Source organism: Panthera tigris, chromosome E1 (genome assembly GCF_018350195.1).
Source record: "Panthera tigris isolate Pti1 chromosome E1, P.tigris_Pti1_mat1.1, whole genome shotgun sequence".
In the NCBI taxonomy this organism is placed as follows: Eukaryota; Metazoa; Chordata; class Mammalia; order Carnivora; family Felidae; genus Panthera; species Panthera tigris.
The window spans coordinates 5,968,233-5,990,589 of record NC_056673.1 but is presented as its reverse complement, the minus strand read 5'-3'; the positions used below and the strand labels follow the sequence as shown (position 1 = coordinate 5,990,589).

The 22,357-nt window shown below is 44.2% G+C and overlaps 1 protein-coding gene across 1 annotated transcript in view; it reads right to left on the bottom strand.

Annotated features, from left to right (window-relative positions):
• Positions 1-22,357, bottom strand: part of DNAH9 (dynein axonemal heavy chain 9) — a 332,476-nt gene that overhangs the window by 871 nt on the left and 309,248 nt on the right. Inside the window, exon 68 of the mRNA XM_042967844.1 lies at positions 6,393-6,782. Within this exon, the coding sequence (XP_042823778.1) occupies positions 6,393-6,782 (390 nt within the window). The remainder of the gene's footprint in view (positions 1-6,392; positions 6,783-22,357) is intronic.

The following is a 22,357-nucleotide window of genomic DNA, read 5'->3' as shown; positions in this document are numbered from 1 at the left end:
TCATGTGATAGGGACTTAACTTCTGGAGCTTTCTAGTTGGGGCCTCTGTGGTTTTCTGAGATGAATGAATAGAGTGATGTGGGGCTGTTTATTTTTATTTACTATTTTTTTTTTTTTTTCCTAGTCCTGAGAAATGTTCTGAGGACCAAAAGCATTCCTGTATCAAATAAGCTTGGGAAAAGGTGCTTACCATACACTGAAGACAGGAAGTCCTAGCAGTAAAGAAAAGAGGTGAACTTTATTTAACCTGGTGCTTCCCAAACTTATTTGACCACAGGACTCTTTTCTTTTCAATCTATTTATTTCCTATGGCACTAGTGTTTTATGGAACTTACTGTGGGAAATGTTGATACAGAGCGATTCACAGATACCTTGCAGTTGCCCTGGTGACTTTGATCCCCTTCTACTATGGATAGAGCTTGGCTCATTTTCCATGAAATGCATTTATTTATTTTTAATTTTTTTTTAATGTTTACTATTTTTGAGAGAGAGAGAGTCAGACAGAGAGAGAGAGACAGAGAGCAAGCAGGGGAGGGGCAGAGAGAGAGGGAGACACAGAGTCTGAAGCAGGCTCCAGGCTCTGAGCCATTAGCACAGAGCCTGATGCAGGGCTCGAACTCACAGACCTTGAGATCATGACCTGAGCTGAAGTTGGATGCTTAACCGACTGAGCCACCCAGGTGCCCCTCCATGAAATGCATTTAAAGGGGAGGATGTGCCTTTTCAGTTCTGTTAGAGGCTGGTATGAGGCACGATGAGTAATAGATCTTAGGGAAACAGTAGGCACTCCCTTAACATCAACAACTGAGTGTTTATGGCAGGGAGTGGGAGAAGGGGTAGAACCTTTCTTTTTTCCACACGTACCTCAGAACCAACCCTTTTAAAATGTACAAGTCAGTGTTTTTTTAATGTACAATCATCACTTTGTAATTCCAGAACATTTTCATCACCCCTTCTCCCCCCCCCCCCCCCCAAGAAACTAACCATGGGCAGCCACCATGAGTAGTGGGGTATTGGTGCCTCCAGTGATTATGGTTGAATTCTCTATATGAATGGCATATTTGTTTCCATCTCTTAACTTTTAACCTATTTGTGTCTTTGAATCTAAAGTGTATCTTGTGTAGACAGCGTATACTTGTATCATTAAAAAAAAATCCATTCTGCCATTCTCTGCCTTTTGGTTGTAGTGTTTAATTTATTCATATTTAATGTAATTACTGATAAGGTAAGGTTTACATCTGCCATTTGACTCTTTGTTTTCTATGTCTTGGGACTTTATTGTTCCTTGGTTTCTCCATTGCTGCCTTCTTTTGTGTTAAATAGATCTATTTCAGTGTATCATTTTAATTCCGTTATTTCTTTTACTATATAAAAAAATTATTTTCTTAGTGATTTCCCTAGGGATTACAATGAACTTCAGTGTATAAACATCAACTTCAATGAATACCAACTTAATTTCAGTAGTAGACAAAACTTTATTCCTCTATATGTTCCTTTCCTTCCCCTTCCTCTGCTTAAGACCTTGTGCTGGTTTCATGATACAAATTACATCTTTCTGCTTATCAGCAGATTTAGAGTTATCGCTTCCTGCAATTGTCCATTAAATCAGGAAGGAAATAAAAGTTACAAACAAAAATCCATTTATATTTTCTTATATATTTACAGACATAATTACCTTTGCTGGTGTTCTGCTTCTTCATGTGGACTTGAGTTACTGTCTTGTAACTCATTTCATTCTGAAGGACTCCCTTAAGTATTTTTTCTTTTTTTTTTTTCAAAAAAATGTTTTTATTTGAGAGAGACAGAGTAAGCAGGGGAGAGGGGCAGAGGGAGAGAGAGAGCATCTTAAACAGGCTCAACACTCATTGCAGAGCCTGATGTGGGACTTGATCCCATGACCATGAGATCATGACCTGAGCCGAAATCAAGTCAGACGCTTTAACCGACTGAGCCACCCAGGCGCCCCTCCCTTAAGTATTTCTTATAGGTCTGGTCTGCTAGTGGTGAATTCTCTCTCTCTCTTTAAACTTGGGAATGTCTTAATTTCTCCTTCATTTTTGAAAGATAGTGTTACTGGATATGGAATTTTTGGCTGACAGTCTTTCTGTCAGCACTATGACTTCCATTCTACTGTCTTCTGACTTCATGGTTTCTTAAGAGAAATCATCTGTTCATCCAATGGAGGACCCCTTGGAAGTGATGGATTGCTTTCAAGGTTCTCTCTTTACCTTATAACATGTCTGCGTATGGATTTCTAAGTTTATCCTATTTAGATTTTGTTGAGATTCCTGGATGTGTAGATTAATCTTTTTTTTTTTTTTTAATCAAATCTGGAAAGTGGCCATTATTGCTTCAAATATTCTTTCTGGCTATTTCTCTCTCTCTTCTCCTTTTGGGACCGCTACTATGTAGATGTTTGTATGCTTGAGTATTCCTCAGGTTTCTAAACTGTTCATTTATTTTGTTCTTTTTTTCTGCTTCTCAGCTTGGATAATCTCAAGTGATACATTTCCAAGTTTGGCGATTCTTGTCTACTCAAATCTTCTGTTGAATTCCTCTATTTAATTTTAATTTTTTTATTTAATTTTTAATTTATTTTTTAATGTTTATTTATTTTTGAGAGAGAAAGTACAAGTGGGAGAGGGGAGAGAGAGAGAGAGGGAGACACAGAATCCAAAGCAGGCTCCAGGCTCCGAGCTGTCAGCACAGAGCCCCACGTGGGGTTCAAACCCACGAACTGTGAGATCATGACCCGAGCCGAAGCCAGACACTTAACCAACGGAGCCACCCAGGCGACCCGAAAACTTGAATATTTTAAATAATACATTGTGGCAACTCCAAAAGTCAGGCTCCCTCCATAGAGTTTGTTGTTGTTTATTGAATGACTTTTCTGAACTGACTCTGTATCGTCTGTCTTTGACACCTAAGGCTCCTGAAGTAGCCTTAGTTAGCTTGGTGGTTAGCACATAGTTGGACAGAGGTTTCTTAGACCCCTGGATCCAGTGAGTCTCACAGGTTCTGCCCCAGGGCTCTGTGCATGTGTTGCGCATGCCTCCAGGGCTCAGCCAGGCAGTTGAAAACTCTGCCTTAGCCTTCACTTCCTGCTTGCACAGAGCCTCAGGGTCAGCCAGAAGTGAGCTTACAGACTTCTCAGGGCTTTCTTGAGCCTGTGCACAGCCCTGCCCATGGGCATGGCCCTCTAGGTTTCCAAGGATGAGTTGGAGGTCATCTCATTCTCCAGCTTTTCCTTTTAAATGGTAGCCTAGTTAGCCTAGTATTTGTAGTTAGCCTAGTATTTGTTCCCCTGTTTATTTTTTTAATTTTTTTTTAATGTTTATTTCTGAGAAAGAGACAGAGCACGAGTAGGGGAGGGGCAGAGAGAGAGGGAGACACAGAATCTGAAATAGGCTCCAGGCTCTGAGCTGTCAGCACAGAGCCTGATGCGGGGCTTGAACTCACGAACCGCGAGATCATGAACCTGAGCGGAAGTCGGACGCTCAACCGACTGAGCCACCCAGGCGCCCCTGCTCCACTGTTATCTACTACCTCAGGCAAGCTGGAGGTTAGTTGTCTTTGTTTTCAGTACATGCCTTCAGGGGGGAAAGGCTGTTGCCCTGGGTGAGCTCCAACTCTGGTCAAGTAAAGCAGACTTGTAAGTGGGGTCTTCCTGGAAACGACCACATAGGGAAAATAATGACCGTTTTCTGGGAATGGGTCTTTGAAAGTACTCCAACTCCGTTTTGCCCCCTCCAGTGGCTGGGAGGCTGCTGTGTTCACTGTGACTAGAGCGCATTGGTTTTCGAGGCCACCACAGAGTTGGTGGGGATGGGGATGGGAAAAGGGCAAGTTAAAAGGCCACAAAGCTTATTCTCTTACTGAGCTTTGGACATTTTTCTTCACTAAATACTCCTTGGGTTGCCGAAAGCCTTTAGTTGATTTCTAGAGTCCTGTGCAAAAGTTAAGCTCTGATAATGTGGGGCCAGTGTTATTTTATGGAGGAGAGGAAATTTGGACATTCTTACTCTTATGTTTTTGCTGACATCTTTTTGGGGGTAGAAACTGAGACTAAGAGTTCTTGGTGGGCGGGTATTGCTTTTTGGGAAGTTGTTATTAGTATTATTTATAAAAAAATTTTTTTTTAATGTTTATTTATTTTTGAGAGAGAGGGTGAGGGGTGGGGGCAGAGAGAGAGGGAGACACAGGATCCGAAGCAGCTCCGGGCTCTGAGCTGTCAGCCCAGAGCCCAATGCGGGGCTCGAACTTATGAACCACAAGATCATGACCTGAGCCAAAGCCAGATGCTCAACCGACTGAGCCACCCAGGTGTCCTGGGAAGTTATTATTATATAGAAACAAGGTCATAAAATACTGGAGTTAGATGATTGGAATCAGTGTCTTTTCCCCCTCCCCCACAGTGCTGGCATTCTTCTGAACTTCTTCCCCACTTGCTCACTTTGGGTTTTTTTTGATATTCTAGCTCTGGACACCCTACACCCTACACCTAATAGCATCCAGGTGTGACCCCCCTGCTCACAGAATCTTGGACAAATGTTCAGGTGGAGAAAGGGAAGTCAGCTTCCTTCTCAAGGTTCAGGCTGTTTGAACACTGTCCCACTTTGCTCTCCTCTCTGTTGGCCCTTGATTGGTTCCACAGAGCTCCTATGACAAATTACTACAAATTTGGTGGCTTAAAACAACAGAAATGATTCTTTCACAGTTCTGAAGGCCAGACTTCTTTTTTGCTAATTTTTCTTATTTTCTTTACTTTCTTTTTTTTTTAACTTTATTTTGAGAGAGAGAGCACATATGCATAGCAGGGGTAGGGTAGAGAGAGGAGGAGAGAGAATTCCAGGCAGGCTCCACACTGCCAGTGCAGAGCCTGAAGTGGGGTTCAAATTCACAAACCTGGGGAACATGACCTGAGTCGAAACCAAGAGCCCGTTGCTTAACCAACTGAGCCACCCAGGCACCCCTGAAGGCCAGAGTCTTAAATCAAGGTGTAGGTAGGGTCTGTTCCTTCTGGAGGCCCTGAGGCAGAAACTATCCCATGTATCTCTCCTGGCTTCTGGGGGCTTCCTTGGAATTCCTTGGCTTATAGATACATCACTCCAATCTCTGCCTCTGTCCTCACAGGGCATTCTCTTCTGTGTTTCCAACATGGCCTTCTTATAAGGATACCAATCCTTGGATTTAGGGCCTTCTCTGCTCTAGTATAACCTCACCTCAACTGCATATATCTGCAAAGAGCCTATGTCTAGATAGGGGCACATTCTGAGGTTCTAGGTGGACACGAATTTTGGTAGACATTGTTTAATCCAGTACAGCTCTGTATGTATATTTACATGGCCTACGTGGCCTTCTATGATATCTTAGATCTTTCTTTCCCTCATGTTTATTTTTGAGAGGGGGGGGGAGGGAGCACACAAGTGGGGGAGGGGCAGAGAGAGAGAGGGAGACACAGAATCCAAAGCAGGCTCCAGGCTCCAGGCTCTGAGCTGTCAGCACAGAGCCCAACATGGAGCTCAAACTCACGAGCTGTGAGATCGTAACCTGAGCTGAAGTCGGACACTCAACCGACTGAGCCACCCAGGCGTCCCTATAGCTTAGATCACCTGACAGTTTTTCCCCATTAACTCTGTACTAACAGCTAGGAATAGTTAAGTGGCACTTGCCAAGCGGGATATGTGACTAAGCACTTCTTCCAGATCATGTGTTATCACAAACGTGAACTTGTTCTGGAGGTATCCATCCTTGCCCATGTCATTTATCCCAGCCAATCTTAGGGTGACTCAAATCTTTATTAGGCTCCAGTGAGGAACCCTTTCAGAATGTCACGTTGAAATAGCATCTACTGGGCTCCCTTTGGAGATGGGGGCAGTGTAAAAGGCAGAAGGGATTCCTGTCCTTCTAGAGCTCGTGGATGAGGAAAGTGGCCCTGGAAGGTGAAATGACATCCCCAGGGCGGGCAGCCAGCATCAGGGATAGCTCGAGAGTTAGTGACTCTCACACTTCTGGAGCATTCTCTGTGTGCCGGGCACAATTCCAGGTGTCCCCGCATATGAACTCATCTTTGCAGCAACTCTTATTTTCCCCTTTCACACTTGAGGAAACTGAGATTTGGAGAGGTAGACCCACGTCCCAAGGTCCCAGAGTTAACGGATGGTAGTGCTGGGATTCAGATCCAGCCAGTTTGGTTCCAGAGCCCTTGCTTTTAATCGGCGCAAAGCCTGTGCTCTCCGCACCGTCCCTGGCTGCATGAGAGTGCCTTGAGAGCCTCAAGGAAAGGCCACCCAGGTCAGAAGGTCCGGGGCATCCCCTTTGCACAATCACACTCTATGGAGGCAATGTGTAATTTAATCAGCCCACAGAGGGTGTCCCACCCCAAGATTTACCTGTACGTCCCAGCGAGCGCCTTCCACAAAGAGGCCATGGATGTAGGCCCCCTCCCGAGGGGCGCTCCTGAAGTCCTCCCTGTTCTTCTTTGTCACGTCACACTGCAGGGTCATCTGGTCCAGTGGCCACTCGTTCTTGCGGGCCGTGGACTGCATGATGGCGGTCAGGAAGGACTGGGGGTTGAAGAAGCCTGTCAGCCACACCGTGGCAGGCATGGTGAAGTCTCCGATCCAGGCCTCCAACTCTTTGATTCGGTCGAGGAGGTCCACAAACCAGGCTCCCAGGCCTGCCGTGGAGGGGTAGGCTCGCCTGGCCCAGGGCTCTGGCACCGTGTCTAGGTACAGGGCATTCTGTAAGTTCTCCATGTCGCTGGTCATGGTCAGCTCCCCCTGTAGACGAGGGGCAGGAGGGGACAGAGTGAGGGGGCAGGAAGTCCCTGGAGACAACCGGCCATAGGGACCGCTGGCTCATGGCCTACAGGCAGACAGATGAGTCCAACAGTGGTGGCCATGACTGTCCCTAATACTTGGTTTGAAGGTGTGTGAGTCCACACCTACGTACTGACAGTGGTTGACGTCCACTGCAGACCTCAGACCACCTGTGGGTTCCCTACCCTAAAGCCTGGGTGCTGGCTCTCCTCCCGCCTTTGCAGCGGGCCCCGCAGCTCAGAAGCACGAGAGGCCCGAGGCTGGACGATCTGTGTCCCCCCCAAATCAAGGATCTCCCCCAGAATCAAGGTAGGAGATACACAGTCAACTTGAAGGAACCCACCTCCAACTGCTAGATGAAAGGTTACATCGAAAACCATCATTAGGTTCGATTTTGTAACTTTGGTTATGACACGGATCTCCAGCAATTTCTTTCCTTTTTTTTTTTTTTAAATGTTTATTTATTTATTTTGAGAGAGAGTGAGCGAGCAGGGGAGGGGCAGAGAGAGAGAGAGAGAGAGGGAGAAGGAGACAGGAGACAGGAGACAGAATCCCAAGCAGGCTCCACACTGTCAGCACAGAGCCTGATGTGGGGCTCAAACTCACGAACCACGAGATCATGATCTGAGCCGAAATCGAGAGTCAGATGCTTAGCTGACTGAGCCACCCAGGCGCCCCTCCAAATTTCTTGAAGACCCCATCTCTATTGTAGTGGTTTCCGCACAGGGGTTAGGGTACACGACAAGGCTCGCGTTATGGGCTGAATGTTTGTGCCCTCCCCACCGACACCCAAATTTCCTTGTTGAAATGCTAACCCCCAGTGTGATGGTATTAGGAGGTGGGGCCTCTGGAAGGCGCCTGGGTCATGAGGTGGGGCCCTCATGAATGGGATTAGTGCCCTTATTATAAGACCCCAAAGAGCCCCCTCGCCCCTTATGTCTTGTGAGGACAGAAAAAAGATGGCTGGCTGTGAACCAGGAAGTCGGCCCCTCCCTAGACACCAGATCTGCTGGTGCCTCTAGAACTGGGAGAAGCCGATTTCTGTTGTTTATAAGCCACCCAGTCTGGTAATTCAATTATAGAAGTCTGTGTGGACTGAGACAGCTTGGCTCACCCTAAGTGCAGACTGTTAAAATGTCACGCAGGCCTCCCTGCGCCCCGAGTCCCCTTGCCTGTGGGATGGGAGACTGGACCATGTAACTCTATGACCATTTAACTCCTGGAACTGTTAAAAAAGACAAGTTAAATATGCCTCCCTTAAAGGTGAACATATTTCGGGTCCTAAGTGACAGCTAGAAACTCTGTCTACTCAGCCCTCTGACCCCTGAACTTCTTCATGAACTTAACAGAGAGACTGTAGCCGTTACTCTCTCTGCCGTGGAGTCGAGTGGCTGGGCTATTTTCAGATATAAATACCTTCATATTTTATACAAGAACTAAACATCCCGATCAGCCCAGTGCCAGGTAGGCGAGCCCGAATGGGTACAGCCCAAATCATGGATGCTTTTCCCTCAGGTAAACAGATCATATTCCAGCGACAAAAAACAGATTTCCTTCCAGGTATCCGCTCAGCTGCACGGGGGTGGCTCACCAGAGAAGACTGTGGTCGAGGGTTCTGAGGCCACCCCCCGGGTCCGACGGGAGGTATGAGCATCCCATGTCTACCCTCCAGGTTTATCGCTTCTAAACACACCCAAATCAGGAGAACAAAAGTTCCTTCTGGTAGATTTCCCCAAGGGTCTTCTGACACGAAAAAGTTGAAACAAAAAAACATTGTTCTTTTTCCTGGACTCTTTACTTCAGAGGACACTTCTGAAAAGAGGCTACGAAATACTCCTCGTACATTTGAGCCAAATTCAAGGTTCTGAGACAGAGTGTCTTCCTCATGCCCTCAATTCTGTGAAAATTCATTGTTATACGTAGTTGGTAATTTAGGTATTAGTAAGGTTTGCCAAAAAGCAGCTGATTATTTAATAAAATAGCATTAAGTGTCAAAAGTAAATTTAGTGCAAAGGAAAAAATGATCAAACCCTCTCTTTTATGAGACCCCATCTGTGCAACTTTTTCTTGCCTTATCGTACTGTCTAAGACCTTCATTCCAACGAGAATAAAAGTGATAAGGGCAAACATCCTTGCTTCCTTCCAAAGGGAAAAAAATCATCTTCCAACATTAAGAGCGATAAGTTTTCCTTAGATGTCCTTTATTCTGTTGAGGAAAGTCTCTTTTCTTAGTCTTCTGATATTTTAAATCAAGATTCACTGTTAAATTTTGTCAGATGCTTTTTTTTTCCTTTATGAAGATGATTGCGTGGTTTTCTTATGTAGTGCGTTTATACGGTGAACTCCATTGATTGAGTTTTCAGCGTTAAAGCCAGCCTTGCAGTCCTGGGATGAACCCCATGTGTCCACGATGTGTTGTCCTTTTCTTATGTTGTATGATTTCATTTACCAACATCTTGCGAAGGATTTTTGTATTTGGGTTTATGAGTAGTATTTGTTCCCCATTTTCTTTTCTTTTTCTTTTTCTTAAAAATTTTTAATGTTTATTTATTTTTGAGACAGAGTGCGAGGGGGGGGAGGGTCAGAGAGAGAGAGAGACACAGTATCCCAAGCAGGCTCCAGGCTCCGAGCTGTCGGCACAGAGCCCAATGCCGGCTCGATCGCACGGACCGTGAGATCATGACCTGAGCCAAAGTCGGATGCTCAACCGACTGAGCCACCCAGGCTCATTTTCTTTTCTCATGGGATCTTTGGTTTTTCTCATAGTACCTTATGGCCTCATAAAATTTGTTGGGAAGTGTTCCCACTCTGCTTTCTTATTTATTAAACTATTCTGTAAACCGTGTCGTAAACAGATGTGCTGTCATCCAGGCTCTGTTGTTCCACACGGGCAGAGCCCAGGTGGAGTAGAGTTAGCATCATTCTGAAGGGCCCTAGGATTCTGGGAGTGGTGAACGAGCACTGGCTTCAACTTAAATCACCAGTTGCAGTAGCACCTAAGAGAGTCAGCCTGTCCTTTGAAGCTTTGAAGCCAGGCTTTGACTTCTCTCTAGCTATGGAAGTCCTAGATGGCGTCCCCTTCCAATAGAAAATTGTTTGTCTGCACTGAAAGCCTGTTGCTTAGTGTGGCCACCTTCATGAACTATCTCAGCTCGATCTTCTGGATAACTTGCTGCAGATTCTATATCAGTACTTGTGGCTTCATCTGGCACTTTAACGTTACAGAGACGGCTTCTTTCCTTAAACCTCCAGAACCAACCCCTGCTAGCTTCAGACTTTTCTGCAGCTTCCTCACCTCTCCCAGCCTTCGTGGAACTGAAGGGAGTTAGGGTCTTGCTCTAGATGAGGGTTTTGCTTAGGGGAATGTCGTGGCTAGTTTGGGCATCTATCTAGACCACTAAAACGTTCTCCACATCAGCAATAAGACTGTTGTACTTTATTATCATTTGTGTGTTCCCCGGAGTGGCCCTTTGCATTTCCTTCCAGAACTTTTCCTTTGCATTCACAACTTAGCTAGCCATTTGGTGTAAGAGGCCTAGCTTTATGTCTTGTCTTGTCTTTTGACATGCCTTCCTTGGTAAGCTTAATCACCCGCAGCTTTTGGTTTCAAGTGAGAGACGTGTGACTCTTCCCTTCACTTGAACACTTAGAAGCCATTGTAGGGTTATTAACTGGCCTAATTTCAATATTGTTGTGTCTCAGGGAATAGGGGGCCAATGGAGAGGGAGAGAGACAGAGGAATGGCCAGGCAGTGGAGCAGTCAGAACACATAAACAATGATCAATTGAGTTTGCTGTTTTATTGTTTTATTTTTTAAAATAATTTCTTTCAATGTTTATTTTTGAGAGAGACAGAGAGCGATCGGGGAGGAGCAGAGAGAGGAGCAGGGAGCACAGAATCCGAAGCAGGCTCCAGGCTCTGAACTGTCAGCACAGAGCCCAACGTGGGGCTTGAACCCACGAACCACAAGATCATGACCTGAGCCAAAGTTGGACACTTAACCGACTGAGCCACGCAGGCATCCCAAGTTTGCTGTTTTAAATGGGCATGGTCTGTGCACTCCAGAGCAATTACATTCATAATATCAAAAATCACTGATCACCATAACAAATATAATACTGAAAAAGTTTGAAATATTGTGAGAATGACCAAAATGTGACACAGAGAAATGAAGTGAGCAAATGTTGTTAAAATGACACCTACAGACTTGCTCGATGCGAGGCTGCCACAAAACCTCTATTTGTAAAAAATGCATTACCTGCAAGCCTCGGTAGAGTGAAATGCAACAAAATGAAGCATGCCTGTATTTAGCTTTCTTTTATGAAGAATTTTTGCTTTGTTTTTGGCTGGTCAAAGAGTTCTGGGTTTATCATTTTCTTTTCCTCTAGTCCTTTAAGGATCTCTTTCCACTGTCTCTGGCTTGCATAGCTCCCTAGGAGAAGTCTGCTGTCATTTTTCTCTTTGCTCCTTTGCATATACTTCACCCCCGCTCCTGCCCCTCAGCCCGCCTGCTTTACCCTTGGGTTTCCTCAACTTCATTATGAGTTACCTTTACAGAGTTTTCACTGGGTATATTCTTCATGGGGCTTGTTGAGTTTCTTGTGCCTGTGGGTTTGCAGTTTTCACCAAATTTGCAAAACTGTGGCTCTCATTTTTTCAAGTATTTTTTTTTGTCTGATTCTCCCCTTTACCTCTGTCCTCTGAGACCCCAATTATTGTATGTTAGACCATGAGACCACAGGTCACTGTTGTGCTGTTTACTTTTTTAACATATTTTTTCTTTTCCCTTCACTTTGGATAGTTTCTTTTGCTATGTTTTCATCAGTTGCCAATCTTCCAAAGTGCATGTTTCATTCAGCTGCTGTATTTTACATCTCTGTCAATTTCATTTTTTATCTTCCATTTGTACTTCATCACGCTCTTACTTTCCTCTGTCTTCTTCAGCATACGGAGCAAACTTACAATTGGCTCTTAACCTCCTTGCCTGTGAATTCCATCATCCCTGCCATTTCTGGCTCCATTTCAACTGATCTGCTTTTCTCCTGGATATGGATCAGATATTCCTGCTTCTTTACATGCCTGTAATTAGTTTATGTCAGACACTATGAATTTTACAGTTTTGAGTGCTGGATTTCACTGTATTCCTTTAAATAGTACTGGAAATCATTTTTTGTGGCCTGCAGTTAATTTACTTGAAATCAGTGGATCTGTTGGAGGCTTGCATTTCAGCTTTGTTGCGGGGGGAGTGCAGACCAGCTTTCAGTCTTAGTCTGGGTCCAGTTCAGCCCACTGCTGAGTTCCTACCCTTCTGAGAATCCTCCCTGATGCCTCCTGTTTTTGTCTTTCTTTCTGCTCCAGCTGGTGGGAACACAAACTATTCCCAGCTCTGCATGAGCTCTAAGAATTCTTTCTGCTCCTTTGTCATGGTTCCTTCCCAGCTTGGGTAGAGTTTTCTCACTCATGTGCAGAGAGAGCATCAGCCAGCAGAGTGTCGGGGGATCTCTCTGCAGATGTCTGAGACTCTTTGGGCAGCTCCCTGCCATAGGCACTCTGGCCTGCAGACTCCACCACCGTGGCCTCCACAAGCTCTGCTCTGCATGTCTCAGTGCAGCACAACTGCAGAGTTCTTTCCTGAACTGTAGCCCAGAAACTGCGTGCCTGTCGTAAGCTTGCACAATGAAGGGACTGCATTTCTTCTTCCCTTTCTGTCTCATATCACAGTTATGTCATTATGCGTTTGTCCAAACGCCTGGGATGTACAGCACCAACAGTGAGCCCCAGTGTAGACTACACTACAGGCTGTGGGTGATTGTGATGAGTCAGTGTGGGCTCCTCAGTTGTGACAAATGGACGACTCTGGTGGGAGATGCGGCTAGCAGGGCAGGCTGCGTGCGGGGGCAGGGGGTATGTGGGAAAGCTCTGTACCTTCCTCTTAATTCTTCTGTGAACCTAAAACTGCTCTAAAAAAATAAACTCTTATAATAAAAAAAAATGCAATACTTAATTTTTAACACCATTTGGAAATCTGGAATCGTTTTGATAGAGGAACATAAAATGCGTAACTTGGCTTTCTTAAAAGTTTCTCACATCTGCTTGTAATATGGTGTTAATTCATTCTGATGATGGTTTTGCATTTGCTAATTGAATGTGCAAGTGACAGAGCCTTAGAGAATGTACTGTCTCTGAGGTGGTGCCAGTTTGAGAGCGAAGAACAGTTTAGGAAAAGAGGAAACCATCCACCTTGCAGTTAGGTTTCTGAAGTCAGTATTCCCACGACCTTGAGCTGAAGTAGATATGACTCACATTCATAGCAGGAGCTGAGAAGTAAAGGGAGAACCTTGCCCCAAATTCACTCAATGTAACTTGTGTCCTTTTCTTAGGAGAAGAGGGAATATATAATCTAGGATAGCATGTCCGGAAAGCTGTTGAGAAAACATCAGTTTCCAGGGCACCTGGGTGGCTCAGCTGGTTAAGTGTCTGATTTCGGCTCAGGTTATGATGTTATGGTTTGTGAGTTCGAGCCCCACGTCAGGCTGTGTGCTGACAGCTCGGAGCCTGGAGCCTGCTTTGGATTCTGTGTCTTCCACTCTGCCCTTCCCCTGTGCCCTCTCTCTCTCAAAAATAAGTAGACATTAAACACAATTTTTTTTTTAAAGAAAAAGAAAACATCAGTTTCCTAAGGTGTTGACAGATTGGTGGAGGCTGGGGTGAGTCAGACAGGAAATTTCTGTGGCCAAGCTCTGGGTAAGTGGGCCCTTCTTAAGGACTCAAGCTATACTGTCATACGGAAACCTTTTTTGACATTTGTTCAAGCCCAATTTCCTCAAGTTCCTCCCGCCTGCACCCTGTGTGACCCTGATTGATATCTGTACTCACTTGCTAACAGGTCAAGAGTCAACAAGAAGACAGCTTACAGAGAAAACATGGACTCCTTCTCGAGGGGCTACAGGATGCACCCTGTCCTGGTGGCCCGTTCCTGTCTGCTTTTCCTTCCCTAGGAAAGTGGTCTCTGCAACCAGCTTTCATTTGTATGAAACACAGGAGGTGAGGAGACGGGCGGGGGGCGGGAAGCAGGAGCGATATGGGCCTGCGTCCCTTCCCATCTGGCTTCCCGACTGAGGGAGACAACAGCCCATCTAGCTGGGTCTTCTGATGGAAGACCGGAGGCACGCGGGCCACATCGGCTGCCCGGTGAGTGGTGACCGGAAGTCGTTGAAGGGCCAAAGCAAGGCCCCCGTCAGACCTGCACACACAGTCAGCACACAGTGGCACAAAGAACCGAGTAGCTGTCCAAGTCAGCAAGGTGGACTTCAGTGTGAGCATCGTTCACATATTTAGAAACAGGTCTTGTCCATTAGTCACCGAAAGCCTAGGGAAAAAAGTCTGACGTCCTCACACATTTGAATAATCAGGGACGCCTGGGTGGCTCAGTCGGTTGAGCTTCTGACTCTTGATTTCGGTTCAGGTCGTGATCTCACAGTTTGTGAGTTCGAGCCCTGCATCGGGCTCTGTGCGCTGACAGTGCGGAGCCTGCTTGGGCTTCTCTCTCTCTCTCTGCCCCTCCCCTGCTTGCTCTCTCACACAATAAATAACTTAAAAAAAAAATCTATATTTAAAAAAACATTTGAATAATCAGAAACAATTCCCAGCCCTACCCAGCGTCTAGGCTGGTCACGGCTCCACCAGAGAGGGCACCGCCTAAACGCAGTATCACGCAAGCCGCAAATGTGGGCGGTGTAATTTTAAATTTTCTCATAGCCACACAAAAAAAGTTAAAAAGACTCAGATGAACTCAATTTTCATAATATATTTCATTTAACTCAATATATGTAAAATGTCAAATATTTTAATATGTAGTTAATATACAAATTAATAGGATATTTTATATGTTTTTTGTCTTATATCATTGAAATATGGTATTTATTTATTTATTTTTACTTTTTCATGGAAAATTTTTCCTTTTATTTTCATTCCAGTGTAGTTAATGCACAGTGTTATGTCAGTCTCTGGTGTCCAACATAGTGACTCAACAATTCTGTACATTACTCAGTGCTCATCTTGATAAATGTTCTCTTATCCCCATCACTTTAGAGTGACCCCATCCCCCCACCCCCTTCCCTCTGGTGACCATCAGTGTGTTCTCTATAGTTAAGGGTCTTTTCTTTCGTTGGTTTCTTTTTTCTTTGTTCCTTAAATATCACATATGAGTGAAATCATATGGTATTTGTCTTTCTCTGATTTATTTCACTTAGCATTGTACTCCCTAGATCATCCATGTTGTTGCAAACGGCAAGATTTTATTCTTTTTTATGGCTGAGCAATATTCCATTGTGTATATATGTATGTACACACACACACACACACACACACACACTACATCCTCTTTATCCACTCGTCTGTCAATGGACACTTGGGTTGGTCCATCAATTGGCTATTGTAAATAGTGCTGCAATAAACATAGGGGAGCACATATCTTTTCAAATGAGTGCTCTCATATTCTTTGGCTAAATACCGAGTAGTGAGATGACTGGGTCATAGGGTAATTCTGGTTTGAACTTCTTGAGGAACCCCCACACTGCTTTCCACAGTGGCTGCACCAATTTGCATTCCCGCCAGCAGTACGCAAGGGTTCCTTTTTCTCCACGTCCTCGCCAACACTTGTTTCTTGTGTTTTGAATTTTAGCCATTCTGGTAGATAGGAGGTGATATCTCATTGTGGTTTGATTTGCATTTCTCTGATGGTAAGTGATGTTGAGCATCTTTTCATATGTCTTTTGGCCATCTGTGTGTCTTTTGTGGAGAAATGTCTGTTTATGTCTTCTGGCCAATTTTTTTGAGGTTTTATTTATATTTGAGAGAGAGAACGAGAGAGAGAATGTGCACGTGTGATTGGAGGAGGGAGAGAGAGAATCCCAAGTAGCTTTCATGGTGACAGTACAGAGCCCAACATGGGGCTCTACCCCATAAACTGCAAGATCATGACCTGAGCCGAAATTGAGTTGGGTATTTAATCTTAACTGACTGAGCCACCCAGGCACCTGCCCATTTTTAATTTGGATTAAGTGTTGATTGTAAAAGTTCTTTATATATTTTGGACACTAACCCTTTATCAGATATGTCATTTGCAAATATCTTCTTCCTTTCAGTGGGATGTCTTTTAGTTTTGTTGATTGTTTCCTTCGCTGTGCAGAAGCTTTTTTTCATGAAGTTGCAATAGTTTATTTTTACTTGTGTTTCCCTCACCTCTGAGACTTATCCAGAAAGCTGTTGTTATGGCTGATGTCAGAGAAGTTCCTGCCTGTGTTCTCTTCTGGGATTTTTATGGTTTCAGGTCTCACATTTAAGTCCTTAATCCATTTTGAGTTTATTTTCGTGTATGGCATTAGAAAGTGTCTAGTTTCATTCTTTTGTAACTGTCCAGTTTTCCCATCACCATTGTTGAAGAGATTTTTTTCCCCATTGCATATTCTTGCCTCTTTTGTTGAAGATTAGTTGACTGTATAATCATGGGTTTATGTCTGGGCTTTATTCTGTTCTATTACTGTATGTGTCTGTGTTTGTGCCAGTACCATACTGTTTTGATTTCTACAGTTTTGTAATATAACTTGAAGTCTGGAATTGTGATACCCCCAGCTTTGTTTCCCATTTTCTTGTGGTTCCATACAAACTTTAGGATTGTTTGTTCTAGTTCTGTGAAAAATGCTGTTGTATTTTGATAGAGATTGCATTAAATCTGTAGATTGCTTTGGATAGGACGGACACATTAACAATGTTTGTTCTTCCAATCAGTGAGCGTGAAATGTCTTTTCATTTGTGTCATCTTCGATTTCTTCCATAAATGTTGTATAGTTTGTAGATGACCGGTCTTTCACCTCTTTGGCTAAGTTTATTCCTAGGTATCTTGTTATTTTTGATACAGTTGTAAATGGGATTGTTTTCTCAATTTCTCTTTCTGTTGCTTCATTATTAGTGTACAGAAATGCAACAGATTTCTGTACATTGGTTTTGTATCCTGCAACTTTACTGAAATCATTTATCAGTTCTAGTAATTTTTTGGTGAAGTCTTTAAGGTTTTCTTTTTTTTTTTTTTTGGATTTTTGTTTTTCAAATGCTTATTTATTTATTTTTGAGCGAGAGAGGTAGACAGCAAGCAAGGGAGGGGCAGAGAGAGGGAGACAAAATCCTAAGCAGGCTTGGCACAGAGCCTGATGCAGGGCTTGAACTCACCAACCGTAAGATCATGACCTGACCCGAAACCAAGAATCAGACGCTGAACTGTCTGAGCTACCCAAGCACCCCTGTTTTTTTTTTTTTTTAATCTTTAAGTAAGCTCCACACCCAACATGGGGCTTGAACTCATGATCTTGAGGTCAAGAGTTGCACGCTCTACCAACTGAGCCATCCAGGTGCCCCTTTAGTGTTTTCTATCTATAGTATCATATTATCTGCAAATATTGAAAATTTTACTGGGGCGCCTGGGTGGCTCAGTAAGTTAAGCAGCCGACTTCGGCTCAGGTCATGATCTCGCGGTCTGTGAGTTCAAGCCCCGCGTCAGGCTCTGTGCTGACAGCTCAGAGCCTGGAGCCTGTTTCAGATTCTGTGTCTCCCTCTCTCTGACCCTCCCCTGTTCATGCTTTGTCTCTGTCTCAAAAATAAATAAACGTTAAAAAAAAAAAAGAAAAAAAAAAAAGAAAATTTTACTTCTTCTTTATCAGTCTGGATGCCTTAAAATTTTTTTCTTGTCTGATTGCTGTGGCTAGGACTTTCAGTACTATATTCAATAAAAGTGGGAACAGTGACCATTTTTCTCTTGTTCCTGACTCTAGGGGGAAAGCTGTCAAATTCTCAGCATTGAGGATGATGTTAGCTGTGATGTTTTCATATATGGCCTTTATTATGTTGAAGTAGGTTTCCTGTAACCCTACTTTGTGGATGTTTTTTGTTTTTTGTTTTTTGTTTTTTCAGTCATGAATGGAGGTTGTACTTTATCAGGTGCTTTTTCTGCATCTATTGAAAGGATTGTGTGGTTTTTATCCTTTCTCTTATTTATGTGAAGTGTCATGTTCATTGATTTGTGAATATTGAACCACTCCTGCATTTCAGGATTAAATTCCACTTGATTGCGGTGAATGATGTATTTAATATATTGTTGGATTGAGTTTTCTAATATTTTGTTAAGTTTTGCACATCTCTGTTCATCAAAGATATTGGCTGATAGTTCTCTTTATGTGATGTCTTTATCTGGTTTTGGTATCAGGGGAATGCTGGCCTCATAGAGTGAATTTGGAAATCTTCCTCCCTCTTCTATTTTTTGAAATAGTTTGAGAAGAATAGATATTAACTCTTCTTTTAATGTTTGGTAGATTCACCTGTGAAGCCATCTGGTCCTGGGCTTTTGTTTTTCTGGGAGGTTTTTGATTGCTGATTCAATTTCATTGCTGATAATCAGTCTGTTTAAATTTTCTATTTCTTCCTGATTCAGTTTTGGGAGGTTATATGCTCTTAGGAATTTATCCATTACTTCTAGGTTGTCCAATTTGTTGGCATATAGTTTTTCATAATACTCTCTAATAATCCTTTTTATTTCTGAGCTGTCAGTTTTTATTTCTCCTTTTGCATTTTTGAAGTAGGCTACACACCCACCACGGAGCCCAACATAGGGCTTGAACTCACAACCCTGAGGTCAAGACCTGAGCTGAGATCAAGAGTCAGATGCTTAACTGACTGAGCCACCCAGGAGGCCCTCTCCTCTTTATGATCTCGTTTTCGTCCTCTAGCTTTCTCTCTCTTTTTTAAATGAGTCTGGCTAAAATGTTATCAATTTTGTTGATCTTTTCAAAGAACCAGCTCCTGGTTTCACTGAACTGTTCTATTATTATTTTTTTAAAGTTTCTATTTTGTTTATTTCTGCTCTAATCTTTATTATTTCCTTGCTTCTATAGTTTGTTCTTCTTTTTCTAGCTCCTTTAGGTGGAAGGTTAGGTTGAGATTGTTCTTGCTTCTTCAGATAGGCCTGTATTGCTTTAAACTTCCCTCCTAGAACCACTTTTGCTGCGTCCCAAAGATTTTGGACTATTGTGTTTTCATTTGCATTTGTCTCCACGTATTTTTTTTTATTTCCTCATTGATTTATTGGTTGACCCATTCATTGTTTAGTAGCATGTCCTTTAACCTCCATGTATTTGTGCTCTTTCCACATTTTTTCTTATAGCTGATTTCTAGTTTCATAGCACCGTGGTTAGAAAAGATGCACGGTATGACTTCGATCCTTTTGCATTTGTTGAGACTTATTATGTGCACTTGAAAAAAATGTGAATTCTGCTACTTTAGGATGGAATGTTCTGAATATATCTGTTAAATCCATCTGGTCCAATGTGTCTTCCTTCTCCCCTCCCAATTTTTTTTTAATATTTGATATAATAAAATTTATTTATATTTGAAGAGAGAGTGTGAGTGGGAGAGGAGCAGGGAGAGAGCAGACACAGAATCCGAAGCAGGCCCCAGGCTCCAAGCTGTCAGCACAGAGCCTGATGTGGGGCTCGAACCCACAAACTTTGAGATCATGACCTGAGGTGAAGTCAGACGCTTAACCGACTGAGCCACCCAGGTACCCCCCTTCCCTTTGTGTTTGTGTGTCCCCTTCAAAGCCAGTATTTCCTTGTTGACTTTCTGTTTGGATGATCTTTCCATTGATTTAAGTGGGTTGTTAAAGGCCCCTACTATTGTATGACTATCGGTTACTTTTTTTAATGTGTTATTGTTTTATGTATTGGGGTGCCCTCATGTTGGGTGCACAGAAAGATTTACGATTGTTACATCTTCTTGTTGAATCGTCCCCTGAATATCTAACGTCCTTCTTTGTCTCTTGTTACGGCCTGTTTCCAAGTCTATTTTGTCCAATGTAAGTATTGCTACCCTGGCTTTCTTTTCACATCCATTTGCAGGATAAATGCTTCTCCATCCCATCACTTTGAATCTGCACACATCTTCAGATCTGAAATGAGTCTCCTGGAGGAAGCACACAGATGTGTCTTGTTTTCTTATCCATTCCATCACCCTATGTCTTTTGATTGGAAGCTTTAGTCCATTTACATTCAAAGAATTATTGACAGGTATGTACATATGTATTGCCATTGTGTTACTTGCTTTATGGCTGTATTTGTAGTTCTTCTCTATTCCTTTCTTGTTCTCTCACTATAAATGGGCTTTCTTTAGAGACAGATTTGGATTCCTTTCCCTTTATTTTTTGCACATCTGCTGGGTTCTGACTTGAGGTTACCATTAGGTTTGTGTGTAACATCTTTTGCATATAACCGTCTATGGGAAGTTGATGGCTGCTTCCGTTTGAACCCCTTCTAAAGCACTAAATATCTACCCCTTTCTCCCCCATGTTTTAGGCATGTGGGGTCATGCTTTCCACCCTTTGATCTTGTGAATCCCTTGAACGATTTTTATCGCTAATTTTATTGCCTTTGTGCTTCCTCTGTTCCTACTCCTGTGCGTTGGTCCTCTGCGACAGGGAACTTGCCCCCGCCCCCGGGACTAAGGCCAGCCGGGTTGGAGGGGGAGGATCCTCAAAGTGCCCAAGCTGGGGGGGATGTGGTCTTAGGAAGGTTTGCGCTAGTCTCCTGGGGAAGGGGACTCAGCGCAGGACTGAGGCAGTGGCATACTGCAGAAACAAGTTCCTTCGGTAGTAAATGTCCCTACACTGGTTCCTACAGGTGGCCTTGGGTTTATGCTGGAAGGTGGGGGAGGCAGCTCCTTTGTTCCTGGAGGAGTCTCCCTAGGATCTCTGTCCCTCCAGACATGCTCGGAGATGAGTAAATAACTCTCCCTCCCAGGCATTTTTCAAAATCCTGCTTTGATGTTGTATCTGCACAGGCTGTCTTTTGTCCTGTTTCTTTAAGGGACTCGGTTTCCTTTTGGCCTCTGGTTCTCCCAGAGCTGAGCCTGATGATTTTTAAAATTCTAGGTTTTTGAGTTCTGCCGGTTGTAAGAACTCATGTAATTTGGCCCCTCCGGTTTTCAAAGCCAGATGTTGCGGGGGTTTGTCCCCGCTGTGAGTGCTCCCCAGTGTGACAGTCTGTTTCTCCCCCTTCCCACCCTCTTTGATGTGGCCTCTTTACTTTCAGCTGTAGAGGTTGTTCTGCCAGTCTTCGGGCCATTTTCTGGGTTATTTACACAGATGTGAGTGTCACCTAGTTGTATCTGTGGGTGAGGCAAGCTTCCCAGCCTCTTTCCTAAATACGGTGTTTCATTTCTGCTTAACAGAACATCTCAATTTGGACCAGTCACATTTTAAGTGCTACCCTGTCATTGCTTGCTACTGTAGACAGTACAGATCTAGGAATTTAGCTTCTCATGTAATTTTTCTACCCAGGCAGAGGATTTCCTGGGCCCACTGCCATCCGTACATGGCTCTTTGAAAGCTATACCTAGCTGTTACTGTAAAGAAAGAAACTGGCCTTTGGGAGTTTTGTACATCAGACTTTTGTGCGTTTGGTTAGTGGGAGTCGGTACCTTTGACCAATCAGCTTGGAGTACTCGCAGGACCTAATTCTTCGTTGTGTTATGGCTACAAGCCAGAGGTCTTTTTTCTCCCCCCAAGTTCATTTGTTTTGAGAGCGAGGAGCAGGGACAGAGGGAAAGAGAGAGAATCCCAAGCAGCATGGAGCTTGATGCTGGGCTCGAGCTCACGAACTGTGAGCCTCCCAGGCGCCCCAAGGAGCCAGATGTCTTACTGTGGTGACTCCCCAAGACAGTTCCTCTCTCTGGGAACGTGGCTGTGGCAAACTGACGTCCCTTAGGCAGCTCCCCTACTTTCCTCCACCTCTTCTGCACCTTCAGCCCCTCCTCTCCTCGGGCTTAGCGTACTGTGCCTCTCAGTTCAGCTGATACTTTTTGGGTAGCCTTCCGGCTTCCCATCCAGCAAGTTGTGAATGGTTACAAGTTTCTCTACCATAAATGCTATGAGTATTGACTTAATGATTTAAAACGTTACACCTCTCCTAACTTTGGGGCCCAGTCTGAGCCTGTCGGGTGTGCTGGGTAGCGTGAGTGGCCCTCTGTCCTCCTGAACCACTCCCAGGACTTTAAAGTGACTGTGTCCCAGAGAAGGGGACGGCAAGAAGGGGAACCTCAGAATCTCCTGCCAGGTGAGCCGGTCTACAGAGCCCGTCTTGCTGTCCCAGCAGCGTCCTGGTGGGAAGCCAGGAGCTGAGCAGATGCCCACTGTGTGGCGGGGCCCTCCCCTGCCCCTCCCCGGCCAGCCCCTCCCCTGGGCCATCAGGTCGCTCCCCTTTCTGAACTCTGTCGCCATCCCCTCGCCCCCTGATCTCACCACCTTCTTCTTCTACCTACTTGTCTTAACACTGTGCTTCACAGACGGCTCATCCCAAGGATCACCTGGCTGCTGCTTGAAGATACAGGCGACCAGGCCAGTCTGGGGGCCTGTCCTAATGAGACTGGGTTTAGAGGACAGCGTTTTAGAGGGTCTGCTCTCGGGCGCCTGGGTGACTCAGTCGGTTGAGTGTCTG